We start from the raw sequence: 18,325 nt of genomic DNA, 5'->3' as shown, positions 1-18,325 counted from the left end.
CTGCACACATGCACAAAAAATATATATTTCAGAAGGATGATGCATAGTATATTGCAGAGTATATTGCAATGGATCGAAGTGAAATTCTTCAGACCATTTAAATGCTTTTGTCTTTGTAATTATCATTCTTGTTCTGTTGAGAAATTCAGATTTCCCACTTGCCTGTTTTATATTTTTTTCGTAATGTCTCACTTTATCCAAATTCATTAAATAATGTAAACATGTTTCAACGTGTTTGTAATTCTTCTATATTTTAATTATACTTGAATAATACTCATTATTACGATCGCAGTAGTGCAGCTAGTTGCATAAGTTTATTCATTAAATCACACACTCAATTTTAAAATGTGTCTGGTAAAGCGGCATCTCTTATTTTAACGCAGTGATCAAACAACATTTGATATATTAGATATAAAATCAATCAATATAATGTGTCTGACCACATATCTGACTGTATAGTACAAGCCCTCATTTAAGTGACTGTAGTGCAGATACTACCAATTTGTATATACGTTAAACATTGTTTAGAAAGGTGCTTGCTTGTGTAGTAGCAGTAGCAGTGACACATTAAATGCCTCTGTATGATTTCGTAAAATCGACGCACCTAAAAGCCCCACGCGGTTTGTGGATGACGGCATGTAGTTTATAAGCGATTTGAGCTCTCTGTTGAGGCCAAGAGTCATTGGCTAAAATTGGACAATGCCGCGTTCCGATTGGCTGCAGCAGCTGTCCTTCAATTTCAAGCTGCCAATACACTTAACCGCTGACATACTAACACAGATCCAGGCGCTGTAGCCACCTTGAGAGGAAGAAGCCGAGGGAGGAGAGCCAGGTACTTCGCAACTTGTAGGATTTCATCCACAGTTATTTCCTTATTAGCTGATGGGAAACTTCCCTTCTTCTCTGTGCGAGGTACGCGGAGGAACACCAGACCAAACCCCCCTGCCAGGTGACAGACAGGTAACGTTACAGTTTGTATTTGAGGTTAAAATGAAGCTAACCTCATTCTTACTTCTTATAGAGAGGGTGTTGTTGCGTTCTGAAGAACGTCCCAGAATCTCAGCGGCGCAGAGCTAACGTTAGCTTCTAACTCAGTGTCTTGTGGCTAACGTTAACCTCTGTGTTTTATTGCGTAACGTCACTAAAACCCACTTCACATTTAGAATAGCCACGTTTGAGTTTCACAGCAAAGGTAGAAACAAAGCTCAAGTTTGAGGTGAATGTGTATTATCTCTCTCTTGGCTGTTATTGTAACGTAACGATAAGTGCATACGCGTTAGCTGATAAAAGCAGGATAATGGCTAGTAAATGAGACATGTTTTCGGATCGTATTCTCGTGCACGTAACGCTCTCTTTAGGCCCTTTGGAGTCCAGGAGTTTACGGATTGCGACACTGTCATATACCCACAATGTATAGGTGGCTGGAGGTAACGTAACGTTATCAGAGCCGTGTGGCTGCTTGCCGCTGTGGTGAGTCCATAAGTTATTGACCCAAGTAGCGTTAACAAACAGCGTGTTGTGTGCTGCTGTTTATCCGACCTCACATCATGATGGCTTACTTTTTAGGGCGTAGATAACCGCCAGTGTCATGCGTGAGCGACGAGGCAGTGATGCCAACAGAGTGAATGCCCACATTGTCTCAGCACAGCCTGTTACACATAGCGGTACATGTCTGACACGTACTCAGTGTTTATTACGAGATGGTTGAACCTACACAAACACACACACACACACACACACACACACACACACACACACACACTCCTCACACAGAGCGCACACACTGGCTCTTATTCTTGTTGCCAAACACTGATAATGTCTGCAGCCATAGAAGTTGCTGGCAGTCGTATTCCGGGGCCGCAGAGTTGACTGTGTTGTCCCGGACACAATGAAGGAGTCTCGGACAATAGGACGTGTTCCGGTCCGCTCGCGCCCGATCCCTCAGTGCGCGTTCAGCCCCGTCTCTACTGAACCGACGGTGACCTCCTTCGCTGCCCCCCCCCCCCCCCCCCCAATCGGGCTCTCACGTTGCGGTAATTTTACCACCCATTTTTAATCACGTGTGATCCAAATTTAGTCTCACTGTCATACGTTGCCTCGTTAGAAACGATCCATGCTTTAACAGCCGTGTTATGCAAAATCTGGACATCTGTAAATCTGTCCCTGTGATCTCAGAAAATAGACCCAAGAAATCAAACCAGAGAGTGGACCTATGGCTGTTTTTTATTTGAAATGGTAAAATTGAGCTTTAACACTTTGGAGACTACCAAAGATATGACATTGGGCTTATTTGGGATCATATTAAATCTCATAATATCATTCAGTGCATTCCATAGGAAACGTAGCAGGCTAAACATCAGTCTATGTGGCATGTAGTAATCATGTTTCTGCCTTTATCAACTCTTCATGGGGACCCACACCAAGGACAAAATGAGGACACAGTGTCAGGGGAGACATGTATTTGGGACATTTTACCACACCCCCGACCTTTCCTTCTACGATGAACTTTCTCTCTCTAAACCAACATCTTTCTGCAGCAGTCATCGTTCCCGTTTAGTTCTGTGGGAGTGTGTTAGGAGGACTGTGTCCTCAGGTTACAGGCTGTGTGTTTCTGTGTTAGAGCGTCTGCCGAGCCACGTGTTACGGTTTCAGCTGTCTGCAGTCCTTTGTTCCTTCTCCTACTCTGGAAGTAGCATTCCACTTAAAACAATTATGTTAAACTTGAGGGTAGAAATTATTTTAAAACGTTATGCAGATGTCATCTTTAAAGTGATGCATTTAAAGGAATACTTCACCCACCAAATCACCATTTGTGTATCAGTTAGATAGATGGATACGTTATTCATCCCCAGGGGGAAATTTGTTTGTTATAGCAGCAAAGATGTACTTCAGCAAACAAAGTGACAAAGTAAAAATATTAAGTATGAAAAATGCACAATATATACAATAAAATAACAGAGTAGAACATATTAAATATTGTGTTACCTTGGATTCTTTAAGATAACGTAGTTTTTCTGTCGTGCTCCGCAGTGAACAGAGAATCCAAAAATGGAGAAAAGTCTTTATGAATTGGAGTAAATCGTATACTCACTGCTTTACAAACACAGACTCACAGTGACTCACAGTGACAGGGTAAGACAGTCGTGGCTTTTTGAACGGTACGATTTTGGTGAAGATGCTTTGTTAAACATGACACCATTTCATCATGACTTAAATATAAATGAAGATAAATCAATACAGCGTGTTCACTCGTTCACGATCTTGCTTCAGTTCTCCACCTCATCATCTGTGAAAACAAAACAGTCAGCCATCGATCATCTCGTCCACTTCCTTAGCACATGCATTGTGCAAATCTGTGCGTGTGTGTGTGTGCGAGTCTTAGCTTGTTAAAAAATTTAAGTTAGTTTCTGTCACTGAAAAAATTAATATAATCATATTATGCTTGTTTTTTTACCTTGATAGACAGAGAAGGGACATGACTCAAACATAGGGATTGAGAAGGAAAGGAGACCTCAGGGAGGGACAAATGAGGAGAAGAAGAAGAGGAGCAAAGTGGGAAGGAAAGCAGGAAAGGAGAGGGCAGAGGAAAGTGTGCAGGAGAGGAGAGGAGGGGAGGAGAGGAGGGCAGGAGAGGAGAGAGGAGAGGGCAGAAGAAATAGAAAGATGAAACAAGCTTTCAAAAAATAAAACACTCTGGATGGGACTCAAATTTGGTTGAAGTACCAGGATCCAAGCTTTGGTTGTGATACGTTTTAAAACAATGACGGCATTGTGGTTGTGGAAATTGACTTGTTAAACTTTATTTCATATTAATACGCTTACACTCTCTCACACACACACACAGACACATAAAAAGAGAAAGAGTGTTAAAGGACAAGTGTAGTCAGTCAGTAAGAGAAACAGATCTCAGTCTATAGCTGCTAGAAAAATATATGTTTTCTCTCCACTGCAGGTAAAGTTAGTGATGCCATATGGAGTTTGATCAGAAGAACAGGGTAATCAATAACCGATAAGAGTATCGATGACGAACTGAACAGATAAGCAGCATCGATACTAGTACCAGACCAGTATCGATAAAATCCTAACGATACCCATCCCTACATCTCTATGTCTCAGTTGACCGTCGTTGTAAAAGGTCGGTACCGCGGCCGGCAGCGGAGACTTCATTGCTGCCAATTGCTCTTTCAAAGGACTAATAAGCGGCAGCAATGTCTTGTGGTGTTCGATGCGGCTGGAAGAGATTTAATTGCGTTTGGCGAATCATTTAGCAGCGCCGCTGATGAATGCATATAAGGGACACGTTGTACCTTCCTTCATGGAAATACATTCCTTATCTTGAACTTGAAACTTTGTTTTACCTTGACGCTGATATCTAAACCTCTCTCATTGTCTATTATTCCACAGATTTTCTCAACTCAAGTGGATTAATCCGATGTGGCAGTTACTATTGCTGCATTCAAGCATGATGGTGTACAGTTAAAGACCTATGAACATATTGACAGAAGCCAACAGTGATAACATGCAATCAATCAAGCAAGAGGTGGACTCCGCTGAGCCCTACAGTGGAGAGGATGCCCTGGTCCTGGCTTTACAAGGGGCTAGCAGAGACATGATGGGCCACCAAATCTCTGAAATTCCGTTCAAGGCTAAAACTTCCTGTCGCAGGAAAAGAGAGTTTATCCCAGAGGAGAAGAAAGACAACCTTTACTGGGAGAGGCGTCGCAAAAACAACGAGGCGGCCAAGCGCTCCAGGGAGAAACGCCGCATAAATGACATGGTTCTTGAGAACAAGCTGATGGCCCTCGGAGAGGAAAACGCCTCCCTCAAGGCTGAGCTGCTGTCACTGAAGCTGAAGTTTGGCCTTGTGAGCTTGGCAGCGTACGCCCAAGAAGTCCAGAATTTATCCAGCTCCGCCAATCTCAACCTCTACCAGGAGTTTGCTCCCGCCAATGCTGGCCAAAGTTCTTCCAGCAGGGTTTTGGAGCCTCATCACTTGCGCAGCAGCTGCATATCAGTCATCAAGCATTCGCCTCACATGCCCGAGACTTGTACTGCAGCTCAGGGCGACTTCAGTATCTGCAGGACTGCAGATGTCAAGCAGGAACTAGCGGAGAGCGGCAACTATGCACAAGAGACAAGAAGTCCCTACGAACTCTATAGAAACTACATAGCCAGCCCTTTGTCTGGGGTCTACTCCCAGCCTGCTTCATTCCTGCAGCTCACCAGGTCGTCTAGTAACTCGCCCAGGAGCTCGGACGACGGCGCCGTAAGCAAATCATCGGATGGCGAGGACGAGCAGCAGGTCCCCAAAGGGTTGACGCCGGCTGTAGCCGATCCAAGCAGCGTCATCGTCTCCACACACAAAGTGCCAGAAGCCAGCTCTTCAGCTTTGCCCCATAAACTGCGGATCAAAGCCAGAACCGTCCAAATCAAAGTGGAGGCCATGGACCCTGAATACGAGACCTCTGGGAAGTCCTCCTCCACCGTCAGAGGTTCAGAGGGAGGATGCTGCCAGACCACTCAGGACTCTTCCCCGTGCCCTTTGTCATTACAGGTCACCAACATGCAAGACTGGACCCATCAGTCTGAGCAGTGGCATAAGAGCAGCACAGAGACTAGTAGGCTGACCATGAGCCCCGTCTCAGATACAACCACTCACTGCTTTCTAACACAGGGCCCTGCTGAAATGTTTGTAAAGATGGCCTCCCTCAAAAGACCGATCACAGCACAGCAAGGGTCTGTGATCGAGTCAACCGAAAACCCCGCTGACCGCCATGAGTCACTATCTAAACGATGGTCCTCTGCGTAACCTTTTTTGTATTTTTTTGCATTTCCACTGTATTTGTTGTTGCACTGTGTGGTTGATATTGGGGTTAAACAATGTTTCGATTACTGCAAATAAAAGGTTTTCAAATACTAGCTGTTGGAGCACGAACAAAGGCTGTTCACTAATATAGGCTGGTTAATAATCAAATGACCTGTACTGTGATAGTTGACGTGTCATCCACACCACTCTGCTCCTCAGTTTCTCCTCTAACACAGATGATGTTTTCACTGGCATTCTTTTGACCACTTCACACCTCTTTGACTTTTTTAGATTGAAAGCCTACCAGGATTATGTCCTTTTAAGAGGAAACTTAACACTTTTATTTAAATGTTTTACAATGTATTACCTTCAGGAAGCTTGAATGTGTTTCATTACTGATTACATAACTTGATCAAGGATAGGAAAACACTTCAAGGCTAAAGTGACTTTAGATTTCTCTGAGTGACAGCAGCAGAGTGGTGAGTGTCACATGACTCTCTTCTACTCATCATGTTAGTGCTGAAGTATAGATTATACTGAATTCATTCAGCTTCCATGTCTAACAGGTTCCAATGCTTTATCAGCAAATTAAAACAGCAGATAAGAAAACAGTTATGATCAAATATAGTTATAATCATGTGTGTTTGTGTATTTATATATTTATATATATATATACACTACTGTTCAAAAGTTTGGAGTCACCTGTTATATTGATGTTTTTTCTCTCCTTTAATAATGGTTATTTTAACAGATATAAAAACAGTATAATTCAGACACATTTGAAATACTTTGAGCCCAAAAAGAAGAATGAAATGATTCAAACTTCAAAGTAGTAGATGTCCACACAGTGGGGACGACATTGTAACCATTTGAACCATGTTCTCAAACTTCAAAATGGTTACAAGCTTTTTTTTTAGCAACTCTCCTGTTAATTCCAGCAGTTTGTAGGCATCATTGTGCACTTGACACTGAAACAGGAACCTGTTCCCATTCAAATGCACAGCTTCTTTTCCTAATGACTGAAGAGTTCTTCTGTTCTCATGTAACTTGCTCAGAGGGATCCGTCATCCGGAGAGCCGACCCTTTGTCCAGCACTTTGTCTCTGTGTCCAACACATGGCTTTTTTTCCCTTCTTACAAAATCAGATCTATTTGTAAAAACAACTTTTCTTCAAACTAAAGAACATTGACAAATATAGAATAGTGCTCTCAGCCTTCTGACTGTACCCAATCAAGTATGTGTGGCAAGCATTTCCAAACTTTTGACCAGTCTGTGAATGTGTGAAGTTTTTATTTCTCTGCAACAAAAGGCTCCAGTTGTTAACAGCTGTTCATCTTCATGTGTCTCTTCTGGAGGCAGTCGTGCAGAAATCCTTTTTTTAACTAATGTAGTTTGGTTCATTTATCCGTTTGTATGTTGGTGTGGTGGCACTTAAAAGGATCTTTATTTCATGGGTTTGTAACTTCTGAATTATTTGTAAAACATTTCCTGGAAAGAACAGTTGATACTAACGACGGGGAAATAGATCTTTACACTTCCAGTTGTTATTCAAATTAACTGCTAATGTCATCTAGATGTTAAATAGTCCGTGTACAGCAGGTCAGCTACATGTTTAGCATGTTAAACTACGGAATTTCACACATAAGTTTGCAATATGAAATGAATAAATTGTTTCCCTGAGTATTTCTTTAAGGACAGCTTAGCTGCCCTATATTTAATATCAAATTACACTTATTTTTATGAAAATGTCTAAGAATCAGGACCTAAAATACTGCATTTGTGTTCTCTCTTATTGTATTCTTGTCTCACAGACGCCACACGCTTCACTGTCTCCGCTGTAGTTTCAAAACACAGAGAGCTACACATGTTAAATTTAACCTGAGCTTAGCGTCACATTTGTATACACTCTGCTGCACTGGTTCACTATTTGCCAAATAGCCATTGCTTCTCTTTTTTATTTGATTTGTGTTGATTATTTCAAGCTTCCCGGCCACTGGTTAAACTAAGAATGTGCGTCACGGTGGCTGGACAGTTGTGATTACCATCTGATGGAGCTGACTTTATACACATTTAATCCTCAAATGTTAGAACATTTACATTTGTTTGATTTGATTACATCATACCTCCACCGTCTGTAGTCCATGTAAAATGGCTGACTTCAGACAACCTTAGTTGATACCAGGTGCATTCCCTTGTTCCTTTCAGAAGAACGGTGTGTGCATTAGTTGTCATGGTTTGGAATATCTCAGTGAGGATGGTGATAACTCCAGCTATCTGTCTCTCAACACTTTTCTCAATATTTCTTGTAATGGTGAGTTTTTGTTTACAATAAATGTCTTGTCACTGAATCAAGTATGTTTCTTTCTGTGTATTTTTTTCTTCACATGATCCAAATCTAAGAACACATGGTGGGTTTCTGAGGCTGATGATATTGATATTTGACAGTTTAATATATGTGACATTTTGGCTTTTTGCCGTCACCTCTGAAGTCGTGTCATCAGGCACTCAGGTCTCAAATCTGATCTCACTGCTGACAACTGTGGCTCTCAAGTTAGTCTGACTTAAGCCCAAGCTTGAAGTCTAAAGTTCTGCTCAGTTATTTCTCCATCATGAGACCTGAGGAATAGAGAGCACACACCCAAGTTTCAATCCATACTTTTATTTATGAAACATTGATCTTTTTCAAGCCATTCATATATTTTGCAACAAATCCGTTACAAACAGTGGCAGGAAGGAACTAAATAAATGTACCCAGGTACTGTACTTCAGTTTAATTTTGAGGTACTTGAGTATTTTCCTTTTATGCAACTTTGTACTTCACTCCATCTCAGAGGGAAATATTGTACTTTTTACTCTATTCCATCTATCTGAAAATGTCTTAGTAGTTAGCTTGCAGATTCATATTATTAATATAAAATGAAATATTCAACTAATAAATTAGGATGTATTATTATATATTAGGTTACCCAACAGTATATACAGTACTTTATATTAGCTCCACCTTTACCAGCTGCAACACTAAAGATAAACACATGAACGCATCAATAAATATGATCCAGTAGTGAATATTGTTCTGAAATGGGTCGTTCTGCACTTTGACTTGTGGTACTTTAAAGTATATCTTGATGCTAATACTTTTGTACTCACACTTAGGTAAGGTTTTGAATGCAGGACTTTAAATCCTACAGTACCAGAATATTTTACTGAAGTAAAAGATCTGACTACTTCCACCGCCACTGGTTACAACATACATGAATGCTGTGGCGATAATAATAATACTGTGATATTTGTGTCGTGTCTCACGTACGCGCTTTACATAAGTCACGTGATGCCAACACGTGACTGGGTTGAAAGTTGAAAGTCAAGTGACACTACTGCTCCTCGAAAGTCCTCATCATGGCGGTCCAGGTAGGACGCAGAGCCCTGTTTCAAGCCGCCCGCGTGCAGGCAACGGGTCGAGAGAAAGCGCGCAGCCTGGCAGCGGCCCACTCCTGCTCCAGACAGTATGTCTGTTTCGGTAAAGTCTCGCCTTCCTCTCGCCTTAACGGTCACGGAGCGCGACACTACAGCTCGGACCCAAAGGAGGACCTGCACGTCAGACACCTGGACGGAGAAGACGCCGGTAAGTCCCGCCCAGAGTCCGTGCAAATGCTGTAGGTGGAGAAACAGTTGGTGTCGTGAAAACGGAAGTCCCTATAGCACTACATTTCTTATGAAACGGTGTAGGGACTCAGTCCGCCATCCCGACGCTAGTAGGGAATCCTACTTATCCTCAGAGTGTACGCGTTGACGTCACCTTTTTTACGTGATAGTAAGTCCCCCCCAAGTTAGGACAGTTTACCTGAAGTGATCTTGGTAGAAGATGCTTGTTTTCCAGGTATGACAGCATCACAAAATACATTTCCACTCTTGTGGACAATAAAGATGTATTGTATTGTCTCATGTTATGAGATGATCTACGTCATAGTTAATCAGCATGATGTGACTCTGTCTTTCAGGTATTGTTGTTGTTGGGATAAATCGACCAAAAGCAAAAAATTCCATAAGCAAAAATCTGGTCAAAATGGTATGTATTGCTGTTTACCGTGTATTTATTTGAACATATCTATAACAATAATTGGTATCACTGTTAAAGCTGGCATTGTTCCTCTCTGGGCTGATGTTACTGTAGCTCTTAACGCCCCTCATGCTCTCCCATTTAGATTTTCTTTTTTCTGATCTTGTAAGATTTTGCTTGAAATATTCAGTTTATTATTATTTTGTAATTTCTGTTATTACAAAATTAATTTTACATTTAAATCATAAAACATTTTGAGAAATTGTGTTTTTGTGTTTTTTTTTAATTTGAAAAATGTCTTTCAGATGTCTGAAGCTGTGGAGGATATCAAGAAGAATAACAAAGTGCGCAGTGTCATTATATGCAGTTTGGTTCCAGGGATCTTCTGTGCAGGTACTCTCTCTGCTCATTTCGTTGACTGTGGAATTTGTTTTTAATGTCTTTTATTTTCCCTGATGGGTCCTTAGTTGTAGACATTTTGCCAGTCCAAACTCCATGCATAATTCTGTGTATAATATTGTGTGTAATGTTTCATATTGAGATCTTTACTCTGAAATGCTGAGCAGGTATAGATCCAGCAGAGAGAATTCTGTATTCAGCTTTATATTCAGAAACCTTGATGGTGGAGCTCTGAACGATGGACCACGCTGCACTCCTCTGCTTCTTGTTCCATGAAGTCACAGGCCTCTGGCTTCATGGTGCTTTGTCTCATTGTGCAGGGGCCGACCTGAAGGAGAGGGCCAAGATGCATCAGAGTGAAGTGGGACCGTTTGTGTCCAAAGCCAGAGCGCTCATCACAGAGCTGGGTAAAGAGCTAAAAAACACGATGAAATTCAGACTGTTAATGAATTCATTGAATATTCGTTAACTTTAATGTGTTCTGCAAAATAGACGTGTGTGTGTGTGTGTGTGTGTGTGTGTGTGTGTGTGTGTGTGTGTGTGTGTGTGTGTGTGTGTGTGTGTGTGTGTGTGTGTGTGTGTGTGTGTGTGTGTGTGTGTGTGTGCATACACACACACACACACCACAGGTCTTGTAGATACACCCAGACATTGTAGGCTCGTTATGTTTTTGTAACTTTCTCTTTTAACTTGCTTCGCTCCACTCCAGTACCACATCACCTGCCAACTTAAAATGGCGTTTACATAGACGTGGGTCTCTGGTGATTGGTTAGCTAAAATCGACCAGTGGAGTGAAGGCAATGTCAGACTGAAGATGAAACTGTATAACGAGTTCTGTCTGATGTCAGATGAAGTTGGATTTGCAATTGAGGAGTTGTAGTCTGATGTTGTTGCTTTAATGAGTACATTCTTGATGGGAACTTTGTTGTCTTTTGTTTTACAGGTAACCTACCGGTACCAACAATTGCTGCTATCGATGGAGCTGCCTTAGGAGGAGGCTTGGAAATGGCCCTTGCTTGTGACATCAGAATTACCTGTAAGACTCAGTGGACTGTGTTTGGAGGTCACAGATAAATGCCTCTGGTCTATGTGCACAATTGTTTGATTGTCTGGCAGGGCAATATAATCAGCAGAAGCTAATGCTAACAGTGAAATGATGAGGCTAATTCATAATAATGCCATATGTGGGTTGTTTAGCACTTAAGCTAATACACATCTGATATCATGAGTCTTCATCACAGCTGAGCATGCTGTAGAAGACTTGTCAGATCAGTAAAGCCTGATGAGGTCCAGCAAGAGAGATCAGCACAACTCCACAACAATCAGAACAGAGCCCCTGGGTTTCATTGTTTTTAAAATACAATGAAATATTGTATACAGCTTCTTGCAACTGAATACAACCTCAAACTGTTGCACCAAAAGTCATTTGCTGCTGTGGCTCAGAAGCAGAGCGGGTAGCGCTTTAATCAGAAGAGTGGCAGTTCGATCCCAGGGTCCTGCAGTCCGCATGTGGAAGTGTCCTTGGGCAAGATACTGAACCACAAATAGCTGTGCCTGCCTGTGCATTAGTTTGGATCCCGATGGGTGAGCTGGCACCTTGCATGGCATCCTCTGCCATCAGTGTATGTGTCTGTAGAACCATGAATGTTGCCATGTAGTGTGAAGCGCTGTGAGTGGTCAGAAGACTAGAAAGGCCCTATATGACTTCAAGTCCATTTACCATTTGTTGCTAAATTTGCCAGCGTCACAACTTGTATTTCCACATGCACTACAGATGATAGTTTAGTGTGTAATTGGCTAAAGATCGATATGTTTCTGTGTTGTGAAAGTCATAAAAGCCTCTCTATGCCTAGAAATGGCATTATTGATGCAGAAAATGGGCATGAAGTGTCTTAGCTGAGTGGTTACAGTGCAGTAATGTTTATTTTGTTTTTTTAATCTTATAATACATCTATAATCGTGGTGGTGGTGGTGGTGGTGGTAGTAGTAGTATTTATGTGTAAGTGCTAATACTGCTCCTTTGATTTCCCCAGCCAATACTGCAAAATTGGGACTAGTTGAGACCAAACTTGCGATTATTCCTGGAGCAGGTAAGGCTGGATTCTTTTTCTTGTCTTCTAGTATGAATGTTTATGTTGTCTACACACATCTGCACTTCAAGGGACTGCAGTAGGAAAGAGGTAATTTAATTTACCCAGGTATTGTGATACTCTTTAAAAAGAAAGTCAGTACAGAATTGCAACTACTTACATGGAAAAGGCTTTGGCCTGCAAACAATAATATCAGAAATCACATAAAAAAAAAAAGGTATGCCATCCTGGTAGTCGAGCTACAATCTGCTCAGAACATCTAATGCAGGATATTACAGGCAAAAGAACCATCTTCCTTTTGCAGACAGTGGAGCAATGACGTTTATATTTTACCAGATGTTCTAACACAGAAGAAAATGACTGCTGATAAAACAGTGACACCTGAAGACCTCACTAAATGACTGTATTTGTCAAAAGTTCACATCCTGAACATAAAGGCAAGTATCGACCTGTTGATTGGAACCTTGGGAGGTCATCAACCACTCTGTGAATGGCCCGTCCACTACAGTGCTGGGAGGGGTTCTGGGAACAGTGGTGCTTTAGGCAGAGATTTCCTCTGCTATGGTGAACAGGATCTCTGTGTGCAAAAACTGGTTGAAATTCTGACCAATCAGTACAATCATGAATTCAATGAAAGAACTGAGGAGAAGGACATGTCCAGAGAAGACCTAAAGTTGCTGGAAACCATGGAGCTCAGCAGTATTTCAGGATAGGAAATATTGTTTGAAGCTGTCCTTACTGTTGCTCAGTGGCCCCTGTCAAGGAAGCTTCACATTGAGAAACAGTGTCTGTGGTTAAAGCCATGTTCTATCCTGGTTTCTCTTCACTTCTGTGCAGGTGGTACACAGCGTCTCCCCAGGGTGATTAGTGTCTCTCTTGCTAAGGAGCTCATCTTTGCTGCCCGGGTGGTGGATGGAACAGAGGCGTGTCGCCTTGGTCTTGCCAATCATTCGGTGGAGCAGAATAAGAGCGGAGATGCTGCTTACCTGCGGGCTCTGGAGCTCGCTCGCGAGATCAACCCTCAGGTAGCAAGATCATTTCACTGACGAGACCTCTTTGTCAAGGAAATTAATTTGTACACTGAGGGAAAAACAAAACGGGGATGTGGTGATGAATGTCATGACTAGATTAACAGCTTTCATGCATTTTAGGCATTAAATAATTGCAATATAATATTGTACTTAATCAAAACAATTCACAAGAGCAACTTGAATCCTTGTAACCTTTTGAAAAGGCTGATGCTCTTTTTGATTTTTGGCTCCACAGGGTCCAATTGCAATAAGGATGGCAAAACTGGCGATCAACCAGGGGATAGAGGTGAGTGTTATAGTCAGTGCAGGACTGCTTTTATGGTAGTGTAGGGTCGCTTTGGCTCATTTTCACAACAGTGTAAAATGAGACCTGGTTGCAAACACACATTGAATTCATTTTGTGATCTGTATAGCTAGTATAATTGAACACTACTAAAATGTGGCTGTATTTAGTGAATTGAGCATGTGAGCAATGGCTTTGCTCTTCATATTTAAGTATATTCCTTTGGGATTAAAGGTAAGAGGGAGGACGCTTGACTGAACAGTTTTGCAAATTGAAGCTCTGTTGTGAAAATGAAGCCTAAGAACTTTGAAAATGAAATACTCACCTCATTTACTGAGAGTCAGGATTAAAACATTAATAAAGAATTGGATGGTTAAATGATGTTTCCAGTTTATCACACCTTTTGCTCTTCTTTTTTTTTCTTTTCTTTTTTTGTAGTTTCATCTATAACTCTGAGAACAGTGTGATCATTCACTAAAACATGCCACATTTTCTTTCAGGTGGATTTAGCTACAGGTCTGGCAATAGAAGAAGCGTGTTATGCCCAGGTGAGTGATTAGAAAATCATTTCCTCTGACGAGTCACAAGAATGGAAAAAGAAGGGATATTTAAAATGTTTTTATTGTTTTCATTGAAATGGAAACGATCTACATTCACACAGACGTTTCAGCATCGTTTATGAAATCATTTCCGTCCATACTAACACACCTGAAAACGAATATCACATAACTATTTTATGTACACTTGGCATGCGGTTGCCGGTGTAAACAGGAAGTAGATTGGTTGCTTGGTAACAGAAAATACAACAGAGTATTATAGTATTACTTAAATAATAAAAGTTTTACTAGATTATGAGTCAATAAATTTGGTCAAAACACGTCTTTCTCTCGGTTTTGTTGTCTGTTCTCACTTGTAGCTCAGCTGGTGGCTGAAGTCTCTGTCGCACTGGAGGACATTTATGCTTTTGTTCCTTTATAGTTTTTGTGTGGACTTCACAATAGTTGTGCAAATCAAAATAAGCATTGCTAAGAAAAGGAAAGTCCTCCGATTTGTGTCCAGCTGCAGTGAAAACATCTGCTTTTTAGGGCTGATAACAGCGCTGAACACACCGCATGAATACCCAATCAATTAGCAAACACGTGTGTCCACACACGACACAACCCCAGAGTTTTCAAACCTAGACGCCACTGGTAGCATTTTCAAACCCTTTTGTTTTAGGTGCTCTAAAACTCCGGAGGAGTGTGGACGCTGGGTGTAACTGTAGCAAAATGTATGTTTCAAAACGGAAATGTACGAGTGTGGATGTAGTCTGTTGAGTGGCCTGCCTTGACTGGTGGGGGTCAAGATGGTTGTTTTGATGATGATATGCAGAGAGTTAAGTGAAAACCAATCATTCAGGTATTTTAGAAAGAAATAAAGAGTGACACGTTTGTAATTCTTTACATCACAAGAGTTGAGTGACTTTCTTTAAAAGATGGTTCACTCTAGCTGTTTTTCAAGTGTTAGAAAACAGCTAGTTGTCAATGAGGTTAGGTGAGAAAGGAAGGAGGTCAGGAGTGATAGACTGAAGAAGGTGAGAGAGGATAAGATCAAGAGGTGAGAGAGAGGGATCAGAAGGAAGTTAGAAGAGGAACTGAAGTGTCAGCGGGTGGATGTGGAAATGAGGAGTGTATCTTTATCTTTTTTCTTTTCTTCACAAAGTAACAATAAAGTTGCTCGGTTGAACGGAGTGGGGTGATCAAAGACGTTAGAAGATTAAATGCGGGTGACCTACTCTCAATACTGTACCTGAACGCATCCTGTGTAGACCCACATAGAGGACCGAAGCTGCTGCTGCCCTGCTAAAGTGCCTTCTTTTTATATTAAGGTTATACTCATCAAAATAAAATGAGTGGACAAAATTGTGCAGGATCTCTCTTTTAGTAACGACACTTGTGTTGTTTTTCAGGTGATTCCAACAAAAGATCGATTGGAGGGTTTGTCTGCCTTCAAGGAGAAGAGGCGTCCTCACTTCAAGGGGGAGTGAAGCCACACTTCCTCCAGAAACCAAACACGGGGTTCTGCCTTCAGCTCTCCTGCTACTCACTGCTTCCAACATATTTCTGGGTGAAAACCTATACAGTACCCAGAGGACGTCTGTTTGACCGCAGGACATTAGGGTTGCTCCCGGCTGGTGTTTTTCCAGTGACTGGAATGTTCAGGTGTAAATCACCTGCTGGGTATAATAACCACCTCCAAGCATTGTCATTGGCCACTGCTTACAATACTTACTTAACAAACTTAAAATCTAAAACATGACTTTGCCTTTTTACTTTGGTAGCAATGTACCACTGTGTTCACACTGAATAACACCAGTGGTGTCTGCATGAAATAAAAAAACAGACTAGGTTTGTTCTCACTTGAACAATGTCTAGGATGGAATTTTAAATTTCAGACTAGCATACACCAAATCAGTCATTGTGTTGTAAATGCCAGTCTTCCCATTCATTTGAATGTGGGTAGTGCGTTTAAGGAATGCAGGGGATGTTAAAAAAAAAAAAAAAAAAAAACTCATTCAAAAGTTCAAAACAGAAAAATGCAACCCAACATCTTGCTGCGATGGCCAATCGTGTACCGGCGATCCAGAGCTGTACAACGCAGGCATGTGGGAACGAAAGGCATTCGTAGACGCTTGGTGTTAAAAAGTGACACGTCAACACTGCGGCACAACCCTGCATTAATTACCACAACGCCTGATTTGGTGTGAATGCAGCCTCAAGGCAAGTTCACACTACGTGACTTTCAAAGTGGTTCGATCGCTTCATTGTTCACACCTCACATCTTGCTGTCTTCTTATCTAAAATCTTGCAGTCTTGGTTTTCCCACTACACGACTAACTGGTGACAGGTTCACACACTACGTGATTTGTCACCAGGAGAAATTCCCGATGAGTATGTCTGGTCTCCAAACGTATGTTCTGCCATAAGAACACACCCGTGAAGTGTGTACTCATGCTTGATGATGTTGCGGTTGACACTTATGTTCACATAATAGTAATTAATCAATTCAATTTTCAATTTATTTTGGATAGCCCAAAATCACAAATTTGCCTCAGAGGGCTTTACAATCTGTACACATGTGACATCCTCTGTCCCAGAACCCTCACATCAGAACAGGAACAATTCCCAAAAACCCTTTAACAGGAGAAAAGAGGAAGAGACCTCAGAGAGGAACAGAGGAGGATCCTCTATCAGGATGGACAGAAGTGTGATAGATGTCATGTGTACAGAATGAACAACATAACAGAGTTACAACACGTTCACGTGACAGAAATGATTCATATAATGAGAGTAGTAAGCAGAATAATAATGGAAAAACTACGACTACTAATAACAGCAGTGGGTATAGTAGAATAACAATAACAAAAGCAGCAATGTTATCGGCAATAGCAAGCAATGCGAGTACTAATAATGATAGTGTCAGTAGGGCCATGGCAGGAGGCAGGACCAGGGTCCACAAAAACCTGTGAGGAGAGAAAGCCATAGAAAGAAAGAAATACTCTGGGGAAGAAGCAAAGTTAGTAATGTGATTTAATGGGACATGAATTCATACAGAAGGAGATAGAGAAGAGGAGCTCAGTGTATCCTAGGAAGTCTCTCGGCAGTCTAGGCCTACAGCAGCATATCTAGAGGCTGGTCCAAGGAGAACCTGAGCCAGCCCTAACTATAAACCTGAGCCAGCCCTAACTATAAACCTGAGCCAGCCATAACTATAAACCTGAGCCAGCCCTCACTATAAACCTGAGCCAGCCCTAACTATAAACCTGAGCCAGCCAACTATAAGCGTTATCAAAAAGGAAAGTCTTAAGCCTACTCTTAAATGTGATGAGTGTGTCTGCCTCCTGGACTGAAACTAAAAGCAGGTTCCACAGAAGAGGAGCTTGATAGTTAACATTAGATGCCTTATTTGCATATTTAAAAATACATTTTCAAAAAACTTGCAATATAAAAAATTATTGTTTTTATGTAAGTAATCAACTGGGGAAGTTCCATAGTGATAGACAACTTTCCAGTTTCATTCATTTCTATATTCTGAACGTTTTTAATGAGGGCTTTTTCATATATTCATAGCCTGATTTATAAAAACATGGAAAAAATGTATTCTTTTCATGGCTGATGGTATTTTCTGATTTATGGAGTGATAAAAGAGATATCCAGAGTTCTGTACAAACCTTTGACTCTAATATGTTAACAAAATGAAACAAGAATTCTGAACATGACCTTATCCAATGTTTAGATTTGTGTTCTGGAAATGTATGAAAATTAGCACAAAATAGTGCCTCATTTGCATATTTAAATATACATTATCAGAAAACTTGTAATACCAAAAATAATTATCTTAATGAAGTAATCAACTGGGGAAGTTTCAGGGGCGATATCTGTTTGTTTGCTTTGTCCTATGAAGTAGGGAAAACTATACTGTTAACTTTTTTATTTATTAATGTAATATTTTTACTCTCCTGGATTTTAGTTTTAACAGCCACTGTTATATATTAATATATATATATATATATATATATATATATATATAAAGAGTGTAAAAAGGCATCCCCTTAAGTAAATGATTCTTTGTCAGCAGTATTTGAATACTATCTGGTGCACATAAAACATACATTCATAG

The 18,325-nt window shown here is 41.0% G+C and overlaps 2 protein-coding genes across 2 annotated transcripts; both read left to right on the top strand.

Moving 5' to 3' along the window:
- Nucleotides 1-800: 800 nt before the first annotated feature.
- On the top strand, nt 801-8,158 carry nfil3 (nuclear factor, interleukin 3 regulated). The gene is made up of 2 exons (XM_068706024.1): nt 801-960; nt 4,405-8,158. Exon 2 carries the CDS (start codon nt 4,487-4,489, stop codon nt 5,807-5,809), a length of 1,323 nt encoding a protein of 440 aa, XP_068562125.1. The 5' UTR covers nt 801-960; nt 4,405-4,486; the 3' UTR covers nt 5,810-8,158.
- A 1,007-nt stretch (nt 8,159-9,165) lies between these two features.
- Nucleotides 9,166-17,924, top strand: auh (AU RNA binding protein/enoyl-CoA hydratase). Its single transcript, XM_068706026.1, has 10 exons — nt 9,166-9,428; nt 9,805-9,872; nt 10,169-10,256; nt 10,583-10,669; nt 11,206-11,298; nt 12,296-12,352; nt 13,190-13,377; nt 13,619-13,669; nt 14,167-14,214; nt 15,615-17,924. Exons 1-10 carry the CDS (start codon nt 9,203-9,205, stop codon nt 15,690-15,692), a joined length of 984 nt encoding a protein of 327 aa, XP_068562127.1. The 5' UTR covers nt 9,166-9,202; the 3' UTR covers nt 15,693-17,924.
- The last annotated feature ends 401 nt before the right edge of the window (nt 17,925-18,325 follow it).

Source organism: Cebidichthys violaceus, unplaced genomic scaffold, assembly GCF_023349555.1.
Source record: "Cebidichthys violaceus isolate CVI_PGR_0920_01 unplaced genomic scaffold, fCebVio1.0.p SCAF_12, whole genome shotgun sequence".
In the NCBI taxonomy this organism is placed as follows: domain Eukaryota; kingdom Metazoa; phylum Chordata; class Actinopteri; order Perciformes; family Stichaeidae; genus Cebidichthys; species Cebidichthys violaceus.
Note: the sequence above shows the minus strand (reverse complement) of the source record. Positions and strands in the feature narration are given on the sequence as shown.